The following is a 13764-nucleotide window of genomic DNA, read 5'->3' on the forward strand; positions in this document are numbered from 1 at the left end:
TTTAACAGTAAATTTGGTTCAATTTCATCAAAATAAGCTAAAAAAAAATCATCACTGGTGTGTATTATTGACTTGCAAGTCAATAATACAACTCATGTGAATCCATATCCATGTAACCTTTGATTTAACCTTTAGTGGAAATGGATTGCACATGTATTCCGCATGTGGTTCATTCATTAAAAAGAAAAGAGTGTCAAATTGAAAAGTGAAACAAGTGAGACACTAGGAATATTACAATCATTTTGTTGACTAATCAGGCCCACAAAATTACAGGTGAAAAGATAAATTACATATATTTTAAAACTTTACATGAAATCAAACAGACCTAGAAAAATCCGATCGCACATGGTCACTATCTATTTATATTTATGTTTATATGACCGTTGGCAATCTTGGGAGGTCATCTTAATGGATAATTAGATGCCGTCTGGTCTAGAATATGCACAAAATGCTGATACATTATAGCAAGCCTATGCATTGTTTATGTTTTCTTTTGGACTTTTTGTGATATGGATATACGTTTTAGTATGTTATAAATAATATATCAGAATTTGGGTCAAATAGGTGAACATAAATTTGATAGCTCTTCCCCTATTAAATACATTTCAATATTAAATTCCTTCCATCATCACTTTTCAAATGTATATTTTAATTTTATTGTTTTTATTTTCTCTTATAAACAATCAGTAAAATCTGATTATCATTGAATGCAGTACACTCTTATTTTAATATTTACATTATGAGGACAAAAGCATTTCTATTTTAGTTTTTATTCCCTTTGTAATTTATATAAATCAATAAATTTTCTAATGACTGTTTTAAATAATTTTCGAATATTTCATTTTTGAAGAGTTTATGATTTACATTCATGACATTAGGGGGTCTCTTCCTATATAAAGGTATGCACAGATGTGGCGCTGGTAATAGCCTGGTATGGGTAACTTTTTTGGAATGTCAAATATATCAATGTTGTGCAATTTTGCAGAGGTAATGATACAATGGGTAGAAAAATTTAAATGTCAATTGGTCATAAATATTCATCTTCAGTTCAGATATCTGTGATAACTGTGTACTGATCTTTTTGTCTAAGAATATGATAATAATGAATGATCCCATGTGGTTTACATCTCAAGATGTCATAGATTGTATTTATTTCTGATAGCTGGGAAAATATATCAATGGGTTAGTTGTTATGATTTCCTATGAAATATTTGAATGCGTAAGGATTTTTTCAAACAACAATATATGAATTGGGGTGGGGGGGGTGGGGGTAAACCCCAGCTACACGTATGTACCCAAATTTGTATGTTGGGACTCAGGTGATGATTTAACTGAAAAACTTTAGTTTTGATGTCATAATATTACTATATATATATAATAATAGTTCATGTTTAACTAATGAATTCTTAAAAATGATGATTTAAACAAAATTATGAAAATTTTCATGAAAATCGGTTGGTAAATGATTTCAAGGTATTTTTTTTCTAAATTTACAAATTTGTATAGAATAAAAGGGGAAATATTGAAAAAAAGGAATGACTCTTATCCACATACTATAGATTTATTCGGAAATTCCTAAAAGTTATTATATCAAACTAAATATATATTCCAGGAAAACAGATAAATGGTGTATGGCACACAGGGATTGTTGCTTATGGCCAGGAATATTATTTTGGTGGAATGGGTGGAATAGAATCTTGCCGACCAGTAAGTACATGTATATCTCTTTCTCAAATTATTACCTGACTTATACTTATCCCAACCAGAGTGGAACAACAGGTTGATTATTGTGTGGTTTGTTTGATCTCAGTTCCTCATTGGTCAAAATTCAAATCAAATCAAGTTTTCTTGCCTTCCTTTGAATTTTCTATCATGACCTCACTAAAAAAGGCAACTATTTCCCGATGTTGTCATTCTGATTCTGGCTAATTGTGTGCACATTTTGTGGATTGATAGTATATGTGTATATTTTGGTTAAATGATAATAAAACCTTTTTTTAACATATATATCAATACATTTACATGTATATTCTGTGAAATGTGAGAACGTAATCTTTTCATAAAATATATATTATTGATTATTTGATTATCTTGTTTGGAAAAATTTTGTGAATATTGATTTAAATATATTTTAATTTTGACAGGGAGGAACAGTGTTAGGCCAACCAGACCAAATAGAACATTTGGGAACAACACAGATACCTAAAGAAATGTTCCATAATTATTTGCTACAGTTAGGACAGTCAACTTTCAGGTTTTTTAAAATTATATTGAATTCATACAAAATCAGTTAAAGGTCTAGCTCCTAGCTCAAGGTGATAATAAATTGGGGCCTTCATAGCAGAGTGATCTGTGTGAGAAATCAACACCTACAGATTACACCATTACATAGGGGGTTCAAGACTTGTTGAATCGGAAGGTTTATTTGATCTCCCAGTATACAGGTATATGATAGAGTTTGTCAGATAATTCCTGAAGGTCAATGGTTTATGCAGAGCTCTTTAGTTTCTTTTACTTATAAGCTGACTTTCAGATATCTTATTTTGAAATTACAACAAAGTGATAATTTAAAATTTTTGTTTACAACAAATTAAGTAAAGACTATCCTCAATCATAACACAGTCGAAAGTTCAGTGCTTCTTAATCATAGGCTATAGGAGAATCTTATATCCCTGTACATTGCAAATTTAATCAGAATAGATGTACACAAGATTTTTTTTATTTATTAATGAGCAAATTCTGAGTCGGCCTAGCTTGCCAATATTATTATACGACCGCAAAAAATTTATGGGTCGTATATTGGTATGACGTTGTCGTCGTCGTTGTCATCCGAAGACACATTGGTTTTCGCACTCTAACTTTAGTTTAAGTGAATGGATCTCTTTGAAATTTTACCATAAGGTTCAATACCACAAAAGAAAGGTGGGGATTGATTTTGGGGGTTATGGTACCAACAGTTAAGGAATTAGGGGTAAAAAAAGGGGCCAAAAATAAGCATTTTCTAGTTTCCAGACAATAACTGTGGAACGGTGTATGGATCTCTCTGAAATTATACTACAAGTTTCCATACCACAAAGGGATGGTTAAGATTTGCTTTGGGGGGTTATGGCTCAAACCGTTTAGGAATTAGGGGCAAAAAAGGGGGAAAAACAAGGTTGTCCTGGTTAATGGACAAATACTTTAGTACAAAACATAATTTAAAGCAGTGTAAGGGAGATAAATCAAATACATCATTGAAATTATCTCCCTTACACTGCTTTTAAATTATGTATAAAATAATGGTTAATGAACAATTAAGATAATTTAAAACAGTGTAAGGGAGGTAATCCAAATACAACGTTTTGGTTTCTTCCCTTACACTGCTTTTAAATTATGTTTAAAGAAATGCATATTTATAAAGGAAGACCAGTAAAAATATCTGCAAATGTTGCATCTTTTTTTTTTTTTACAAAAAAATCCATATGAAAGATTTGACACTATATTTTAAATTCTATTATAAAATAGATTAAGTTAGCACTATGGTAAATTTAAATGGATAATTATGGTTGCAAACTCCATTGGAAATTTGAATTGAGATTATGACCATATCTTGAGGGAAAGAATTTTTTTGTGGGAAAAAAGGGGGGGGGGGGGGGGGGGGGGGGGTAAAAAGAAATTGTGGGGGGTCAATTTTTTCTCCTTTCAGATTTCAGAAATTAAAAAGAATTATTCTTCAAATATTATTTTTTTTTCAAATTTCAAATATTGAAAAATTTCAAGAAGTAATCTTTAATTGCACAGTATGGCGCATTAGATTTGTAAAATCTTTGACCACATTTATTTATTTGTTATGCCGAATCTAACCGTGTATTTAGATTTTTAATTTTGGGTCCAGTTTTCAAATTGGTCTACATTAAGGTCCAAAGGGTCCAAAATTAAACTTTGTTTAATTTTAACAAAAATTGAATATATGGGGGTCTTTGATATGCTGAATCTAAACATGTATTTAGATTTTTGATTTTTGGCCCAGTTTTCAAGTTGGTCCAAATTGGGGTCCAAAATTAAACTTTGTTTGATTTCAACAAAAATTGAATATATGGGGTTCTTTGATATGCTGAATCTAACCATGTATTTAGATTTTTTATTTGTGGACCCTGCTATCAAATTGGTTCATATTGAGGTCAAAAGGGTCCAAAATTAAACTTCGTTTGATTTCATCAAAAATTGAATTATTGGGGTTCTTTGATATGCCAAATCTAACCCTGTATTTAGATTTTTTAATTTTGGGTCCTGTTTTTTTAAAATGGTCTACATTAAGGTCCAAAGGGTCCAAAATTAAACTTAGTTTGATTTTAACAAAAATTGAATTCTTGGGGTTCTTTGATATGCTGAATCTAAACATGTGTTTAGATTTTTGATTATGGGCCCAGTTTTCAAGTTGGTCTAAGTTGGGGTCCAAAATTAAACTTTGTTTGATTTCAACAAAAATTGAATATATAGGGTTCTTTGATATGCTGAATCTAAACATGTATTTAGATTTTAATTTTTTGGCCCAGTTTTCAAGTTGGTCCAAATTGGGGTCCAAAATTAAACTTTGTTTGATTTCAACAAAAATTGAATATATGGGGTTCTTTGATATGCTGAATCTAACCATGTATTTAGATTTTTTATTTGTGGGCCCGCTATCAAATTGGTTCATATTGAGGTCAAAAAGGTCCAAAATTAAACTTTGTTTGATTTCATCAAAAATTGAATTATTGGGGTTCTTTGATATGCCAAATCTAACCGTGTTTTTAGATTTTAATTTTGGGTCCCGTTTTTTAAATTGGTCTGCATTAAGGTCCAAAGGGTCCAAAATTAAACTTAGTTTGATTTTAACAAAAATTGAATTCTTGGGGTTTTTTGATATGCTGAATCTAAACAAGTGTTTAGATTTTTGATTATGGGCCCAGTTTTCAAGTTTGTCCAAGTTGGGGTCCAAAATTAAACTTTTTTCTGTTTGATTTCAACAAAAATTGTATAAATGGGGTTCTTTGATATGCTGAATCTAACCGTGTATTTTGATTTTGGACATTGGACCATTATAAGTAAATTAAAAAAATTCAAGTTCTTAGACCACATTCTTTCTGTGTCAGAAACCTATGCTGTGTCAAATATTTAATCACAATCCAAATTCAGAGCTGTATCAAGCTTGAATGTTGTGTCCATACTTGCCCCAACTGTTCAGGGTTCGACCTCTGCGGTCGTATCAAGCTGCGCCCAGCGAAGCATTTTATTTCTCAATATTTTCATTTATAATAAAAAAGTAATTTTTGTAGTCTTTCTGAATAATTTTTTTTTCACTAAAGATTTCTTGTATCAGTTTTAAATTTAAAAATTTTTTGCCATACTAAAATTTGTTTTTCTATTTTCAGACCACATGATTATCACCTGCTAGAACATAACTGTAATAACTTTAGTTCTGAGGTTGCTCAGTTTTTGACAGGACAAGACATTCCATCATATATTACATCTCTTCCTGCAGAAGTCATGAGCACGTAAGTAAAGATTTAGTTCTGAGTCAACCAAAAAATTTTAACATTGGTATTTGCTGCTTCTTTGCCAGTCAAAATAATATGATTGAGTACGGAGATATGTTATTGTCAAGAATATGCATGTAATATTTGCTGCTGAACCTTAAACAGCCATTTATCAATCAATCAAATTTTAAAGTAATGAATACTTAAGACAATTTACAATGAATCAAAATTAGTCATTGATTGACTTGCAATGATTCCACAAAGATTCCTATTGAACCCCTTGAAAAAAAACATTCTTTGAAACTAATGGGTAATCTAAACCAGAGTTACATGTAACAGGAGAATTCATGTAGGTTATATGAATTTCACTTTTTTTTTCAATTGAAAACATGTCTGCATAAAGCAGTTCTTTAATCCACAGTTGTTAATTTTTTTTCCAGTTTCTTTTCTGAAAGTGCATGGCTAAAGGTTTTTGTCGAGCCTTCGACTTTTGTCGAAAAAGCGAGACATAGCGATCCTACATTCCGTCGGCATCGGCGTCCACAAATATTCACTCTGTGGTTAAAGTTTTTGAAATTTTAATAACTTTCTTAAACTATCCTGGATTTCTACCAAACTTGGACAGAAGCTTGTTTATGATCATAAGATAATATTCAAAAGTAAATTTTGTAAAAAAAAAATTTCATTTTTTCCGTATTTTACTTATAAATGGACTTAGTTTTTCTGCCAGGAAACATTACATTCACTCTGTGGTTAAAGTTTATGAAATTTTAATAACTTTCTTAAACTATCCTGGATTTCTACCAAACTTGGAAAGAAGCTTGTTTATGATCATAAGATAGTATCCAGAAGTAAATTTTGTAAAAAAAAGTCCATTTTTTCCGTATTTTACTTATAAATGGACTTAGTTTTTCTGCCAGTTAACATTACTTTCACTCTGTGGTTAAAGTTTTTAAAATTTTAATAACTTTCTTAAACTATCCTGGATTTGTACCAAACTTGGACAGAAGCTTGTTTATGATCAAAAGCTAGTATCTAGAAGGAAATTTTGTTAAAATTTTGTACCTGTTTATCCGTATTTTACTTATAAATGGACTTAGTTTTTCTTCCAGTTAACATTAAATACAGTCTGCAGTTAAAGTTTTTAAAATATTTATTAGATTCATAAACTATCCTGGATTTATACCAAACTTTGACAGAAGCTTCTTACAATCAAAAGATAGTATCTAAAGGAATATTTTTATTGATTTTTTTCCTCATTTTTGTTGAGCCTGCGATTAACAGCAAAAGTAGGTGAGATACTGGGTTCCGCGGAACCCTTACGAATTTTTATACGACCGCAAAAAAATTTTGTGGTCGTATATTGGTATGACGTTGGCGTCGTCGTCGTCCGAAGACACATTGGTTTTCGCACTCTAACTTTAGTTTAAGTGAATGGATCTTTTAGAAATTTGACCATAAGGTTAAATACCACAAAAGGAAGGTTGGGATTGATTTTGGGGGTTATGGTACCAACAGTTAAGGAATAAGGGGCCAAAAATAAGCATTTTCTAGTTTCCAGACAATAACTGTGGAACGGTGTATGGATCTCTCTGAAATTATACTACAAGTTTCCATACCACAAAGGGATGGTTAGGATTTGCTTTGGGGGGTTATGGCTCAAACCGTTTAGGAATTAGGGGCAAAAAAGGGGGAAAAACAAGGTTGTCCTGGTTAATGGACAAATACTTTAGTACAAAACATAATTTAAAGCAGTGTAAGGGAGATAAATCAAATACATCATTGAAATTATCTCCCTTACACTGCTTTTAAATTATGTATAAAGTAATGGTTAATGAACAATAAAGATAATTTAAAACAGTGTAAGGGAGGTAATCCAAATACAACTTTTTTGTTACTTCCCTTACACTGCTTTTAATTTATGTTTAAAGAAATGCATATTTATAAAGGAAGACCAGTAAAAATATCTGCAAATGTTGCATCTTTTTTTTTACAAAAAAATCCATATGAAAGATATGACACTATATTTTTAATTCTATTATAAAATAGATTAAGTTAGCACTATGGTAAATTTAAATGGGTAATTATGGTTGCCAACTCCATTGGAAATTTGAATTGAGATTATGACCATATATTGAGGGAAAGAATTTTTTGGGGGAAAAAAGAGGGGGGGGGGGATAAAAAGAAATTGTGGGGGGTCAATTTTTTCTCCTTTCAGATTTCAGAAATTAAAAAGAATTATTCTTCAAATATTATTTTTTTTTCAAATTTCAAATATTGAAAAATTTCAAGAAGTAATCTTTAATTGCACAGTATGGCGCATTAGATTTGTAAAATCTTTGATCACATTTATTTATTTTTTTATGCGGAATCTAACAGTGTATTTAGATTTTTTATTTTGGGTCCAGTTTTCAAATTGGTCTACATTAAGGTCCAAAGGGTCCAAAATTTAACTTTGTTTGATTTTAGCAAAAATTGAATATATGAGGTTCTTTGATATGCTGAATCTAAACATGTATTTAGATTTTTGATTTTTGGCCCAGTTTTCAAGTTGGTCCAAATTGGGGTCCAAAATTAAACATTGTTTGATTTCAACAAAAATTGAATATATGGGGTTCTTTGATATGCTGAATCTAACCATGTATTTAGATTTTTTATTTGTGGACCCCGTTATCAAATTGGTTCATATTGAGGTCAAAAGGGTCCAAAATTAAACTTTGTTTGATTTCATCTAAAATTGAATTATTGGGGTTCTTTGATATTCCAAATCTAACCGTGTATTTAGATTTTTAATTTTGGGTCCTGTTTTTTAAATTGGTCTACATTAAGGTCCAAAGGGTCCAAAATTAAACTTAGTTTGATTTTAACAAAAATTGAATTCTTGGGGTTCTTTGAGATGCTGAATCTAAACATGTGTTTAGATTTTTGATTATGGGCCCAGTTTTCAAGTTGGTCCAAGATAGGGTCCAGTATTTAAACTTTGTTTGATTTCAACAAAAATTGAATATATGGGGTTCTTTGATATGCTGAATCTAAACATGTATTTAGATTTTTGATTACGGGCCCAGTTTTCAAGTTGGTCCAAATTGGGGTCCAAAATTAAACTTTGTTTGATTTCAACAAAAATTGAATATATGAGGTTCTTTGATATGCTGAATCTAAACATGTATTTGGATTTTTTATTTGTGGGCCCCGCTATCAAATTGGTTCATATTGAGGATAAAAGGGTCCAAAATTAAACTTTGTTTGATTTCATCAAAAATTGAATTATTGGGGTTCTTTGATATGCCAAATCTAACCGTGTTTTCAGATTTTTAATTTGGGTCTGTTTTTTAAATTGGTCTTCATTGAGGTTCAAAGGGTCCAAAATTAAACTTAGTTTAATTTTAACAAAAATTGAATTCTTGGGGTTCTTTGATATGCTGAATCTAAACATGTGTTTAGATTTTTGATTATGGGCCCAGTTTTCAAGTTGGTCCAAGTTGGTGTCCAAAATAAAACTTTTTTTGATTTCAACAAAAATTGAATATATTGGGTTCTTTGATATGCTGAATCTAACCATGAATTTAGATTTTTTATTTGTGGGCCCTGCTATCAAATTGGTTCATATTGAGGTCAAAAGGGTCCAAAATTAAACTTTGTTTGATTTCATCAAAAATTGAATTATTGGGGTTCTTTGATATTCCAAATCTAACCGTGTATTCAGATTTTTAATTTTAAGTCCCGTTTTTTAAATTGGTCTACATTAAGGTCCAAAGGGTCCAAAATTAAACTTAGTTAGATTTTAGCAAAAATTGAATTCTTGGGGTTCTTTGATATGCTGAATATAAGCATGTGTTTAGATTTTTGATTATGGGCCCAGTTTTCAAGTTTGTCCAAGTTGGGGTCCAAAATTAAACTTTGTTTGATTTTAACAAAAATTGAATATATGGGGTTCTTTGATATGCTGAATCTAACCATGTATTTTGATTTTGGACATTGGACCATAATAGGTAAATTAAAAAAATTCAAGTTCTTAGACCACATTCTTTCTGTGTCAGAAAACTATGCTGTGTCAAATATTTAATAACAATCCAAATTCAGAGCTGTATCAAGCTTGAATGTTGTGTCCATACTTGCCCCAACTGTTCAGGGTTCGACCTCTGCGGTCGTATCAAGCTGCGCCCCAGCGAAGCATTTTATTAAACTTTATAAGAATAATCATTGAAAGACCTTCATAAATTTTTTATTTGGTGGTATTTAGATAACTATATACATATTACTAACAATGATTTTGTTTTTGACAGATTAAAACATTACTAAATATATATTGCTATACAGTTATAATACTTAGGATCCTACATCCTGTTGATACTGTTTTCTCATATTTTGGCATTGCACAAGGTCACAAGTTTCTCAGACTGTTTATGACAACTTTTACACTTCATAAATTTGATGTTTACTGCTTGATAAATTAGAACAGGATTTATTAATTATGTATACACTAACTTTGAACTAGCTTTCAGTAACTGTGAATACTTAATATTGGTTCTTTGAACTAGCTTTCAGTAACTGTGAATACTTAATATTGGTTCTTTGAACTAGCTTTCAGTAACTGTGAATACTTAATATTGGTGCTTTGTGTTACTCTTTTTTATTTTTATGTGAGTTGTTTATTGTGCTTCACACTGATCTATTGAATTAAGCCATTTGCAACTGATTTTTGCAAGCGAGACATAGGTCTGCTGTTTCCATCGGCGTCGGTGTCAACAATGTATTAGTTTGTGATTAGGTCTAGTTTATGGTGAACCACTAGAGGTAGGTCAATGATATTTGGTATGCAGGTGTATTAGAATTGGCACATCTCATTTCCATGGAGATTATTTGGCCTCGCCCCCTCAGTCATGGTCTATTGACTTTGAAACTTTTGCTTAGTTTACATGTATTAGTTTGTGATTAGGTCAGTTTAATGGGAACCATTAGTGGTAGGTCAATGATAATTGGTATGCAATTGTATAAGCATTAGCACATCTCATTTCAATGGAGAAGATTTGGTCCTTACCTCTCAGTCATGGTCTATTGACTTTGAAACTTTTGCTTAGTATACATGTATTAGTTTGTGATTAGATCAGTTTAAGATAAACCACTAATGTTAAGTCAATGATATTTGGTTTGCAAATGTATTGGCATTTGCAAGTCTCATTTCCATGGAGATTATATAGTCCCACCCCCTCATCATGGTTCATTGACTTTGAAACTTTTACATAGTTTACAAGATAATGTTTGTGTTTAGGTTTGTTTTTAGGGGAAAACTTATGATAAGTCAATGGTATTTGGTATGCAGTTGTATTAGCATTGGCACATCTCATTTCCATGGAGATTGTTTAGCCCTGTACCTTCAGTCATGGTTCATTGACTTTGAATATTTGCATAACTTACATGTTTTTAATTTCTACATTTGCATTTTCAATATATCTCTGTGTTAACAGTTTATTACAGCTTGTTCTTATATTGTGCTGTAACAACACTGACCCAGGTTAGGGAAGGGTTCAACACTCACAAACATGTTTAACTAGCCACATTCTTTATGTGATAGTCCCAAGTCAGGAATCAGTTATTCTTTGGTTCATGTCTGTCATAATGTATTTGTTTTTTGCCTGTCATACATGTATTTGATTTTTGTAAAAACAAAATTTATGAAGAAGATTAAGTTTTCTTGTTTGAATTGCTTTACATTTTGTCATGTCATGGCCTTTAATAGCTGACTATACAGAATGGATATTTGCCCATTGTTGAAGGCCATACAGTGACCTACAATTGCTTACATCCACCTCATTTGGACTCTGGTGGATATTTGTCTCATTTTTAATCATCTCCTTATTTTTATATTTTTGTATTAAAGATGCTGCACAGATTCTCATTAGACATTTAAAAGAGAAATTGATTATTCAAAAAACTAGTGGACCAATGGTTTGAATAATGTACAAAGGGTCTGTTATAAAAAAATATCCTCATTCTGCTAAGGATACCTGTATGTACTGATACAATAAAGTAAAATAAAGGACCTGTGATATTTTGATATTAAATATGTACATTTTTATAATTAGACCACTAGGACAGATGCTAAAACCTCTGATAGATACAATGTCAGTCCAGCCCAGTGGTGGACATTCTGTGTTCAGTCAACAAGAACTGAATACCATGTCATCAGGATCCCAGAAAATGGAACAAGCACCAGGTCCGTCAGTCCAACAGGGTAAGAGTCAACAGGAAACAGTTCCAGAGGCTACAGCAGGGAACAGTTTACCAGGATCTGCCAACAGCAGTAGATCAGATACATCAAACTTTGATCCCTCTTCTGAGGGAGAGGAGGACATGTATGAACCATATGTTTACACAGAGGTTAGTGTCTTTGTTTATTATTATTAAAACCCATAAATAATCATGATTTTGTAGGAAATGAAAATATGGGCTTTTAGAATTATGTGACACACAGACAGTATTTCTATATAAAAATCTCTGCACATTCAGGTCAAATTATTATTGAAGCAATATGAATAACCAATAATTTTGCATATACAGTTTTGTCATTATAGACAACTAAAAGTATCCTTGCCAGGTTAATTTATTGAATTTGTTCACCATTATTAAATTGTTGATGACAGTAATAAAAGGAGATGGTGGGTAGACATTAATCATCTTTACAACACAATCAAACCAAATAAAGACATTTAGAAAAAAACCTCTCTTCACATTTAACAATAATTATTTTGTTTGTTTTAGGCAACACCTGATTTACAGACTCTTAAAGATAAAATAGGGAGTAAACTGACCACCAAAAATTTAGATTCACTAGATGACATGTATGAGTATTTATCATTAAAAGACAAATCTCAGTGGTCACTGGGTAAAGATCATATACAGTCTATACATACAGTGATTGGTGACGGTAGGATGGGAGATGATGTCAGAGTTGGCGTGTACAAACTTCTACAATCTCTTGTTCTATTTGAGGATTTCATTACATTGCTACAACATGAACCAACAGAAATGATAAAGAATATTGTACAACATTATGACCAGTTGACAGACACTGTACATACAGCCATACTAAAATTGGTAAGTTGCACTTAAAAGTCAGGTTGAAGTAATTTAAGGTGCCCTTCAAAATTCTAATTTGTGGCATACTGATATATCTGAAAGAGACAAATTATTAACATGCAATTCAAAGATATCGAAACATTTGGCATGCTGATAGATCTAACAGAAACAAGTCCAAATATGCAATTCAAAAATATCCAAGCCTGTTATTCATAGACAAATTTTCCTTTAAGTTGTTTGCTTCATTGGTCTTATTGTAACATCTTAAACAATCTGTACTACAATATGTTAAAATGTGAAGTTTACAGTTGATCATAAGATGTCTGTCATATACTTCAATATAAAAATATGAGGATGTGGTATAATTGCCAATAAGACAACTCTCCAGCAGAGACAAAATGATGTAAGAGAAAAGCAACTATGGGTCACCATACCACCTTCAACAATGAGCAAAACCCATACCACATAGCAAGCTATAAAAGGCTAAAAAAAAATGTAAAACAATTCAAACAAGAAAACTAAGAGCCTGATTTATGCACAAAACAATAAGTTTTGATCTTAATAGTGGTACAATTTATGTCAGGCTGAGGAAATTAAATAAGCTTTTTGCTATAACTGGTAAGATGCTTATTAATGGTAAAATAATTTTTATTAAATTTTGGAACATTTGTAAAAATATGAAAGATCAGTTTGACATAGATCCTCCTTTTAGCTTTGGTGACATTAATAAGACAGCAGCGATACAGTAGTTTAACTTATAAAGGCATTCATGACTGAAGTATTTTTCTTGTAAACATAAACAAAAACTTCTTTTTTAGTTTGTAGTACTTTTATACATATAGTAGTAATAAAGGATGTATTTTTCAGCTTACAAATTTAACCAGTACACAGAAAGGACAAGAATTTGTAATGACAGAATCTGAGGATGAGAGTAGTTTATCTTATCTGACTAGTCAATTCTGTATTAATTGTATCTTGTCAGATAAGTCAGAAGTCAACAACTTAATAGCTACAGCAGTGTATAACTTGTGTAGATATCAGGTTTGTATGTTTTATTTTGTACCTTCAAAATTCTAAAAAAAAAATGTTTCATTAATACACCAATTTCAAGTTCTTCCACTTTAAAAGAATAAAACATGTTCCCATAGTTTTGTAAAGTAACAACACAAATCAATCATTACCACAC

General features: G+C 31.1%; 1 protein-coding gene and 1 long non-coding RNA gene across 3 annotated transcripts in view; one reads left to right on the forward strand and one right to left on the reverse strand.

The window, feature by feature from the left end:
- Window positions 1–13764, forward strand: part of LOC127708682 (uncharacterized) — a 37744-nt gene that overhangs the window by 13276 nt on the left and 10704 nt on the right. For both annotated transcript variants that reach the window (XM_052213793.1, XM_052213794.1), the window contains exons 3-8: window positions 1613–1707; window positions 2145–2254; window positions 5394–5516; window positions 11585–11879; window positions 12261–12596; window positions 13446–13619. In XM_052213793.1, the coding sequence (XP_052069753.1) occupies window positions 1613–1707; window positions 2145–2254; window positions 5394–5516; window positions 11585–11879; window positions 12261–12596; window positions 13446–13619 (1133 nt within the window). The remainder of the gene's footprint in view (window positions 1–1612; window positions 1708–2144; window positions 2255–5393; window positions 5517–11584; window positions 11880–12260; window positions 12597–13445; window positions 13620–13764) is intronic.
- LOC127708763 (uncharacterized) lies at window positions 3921–9691 on the reverse strand. Its single transcript, XR_007985371.1, has 2 exons — window positions 8273–9691; window positions 3921–4241 (listed from the first exon to the last, which is right to left on the reverse strand). It is a non-coding gene; the product is annotated as an uncharacterized LOC127708763 (long non-coding RNA).

Source organism: Mytilus californianus, unplaced genomic scaffold (genome assembly GCF_021869535.1).
Source record: "Mytilus californianus isolate M0D057914Y unplaced genomic scaffold, xbMytCali1.0.p SCAF_7, whole genome shotgun sequence".
NCBI classification, from domain to species: domain Eukaryota; kingdom Metazoa; phylum Mollusca; class Bivalvia; order Mytilida; family Mytilidae; genus Mytilus; species Mytilus californianus.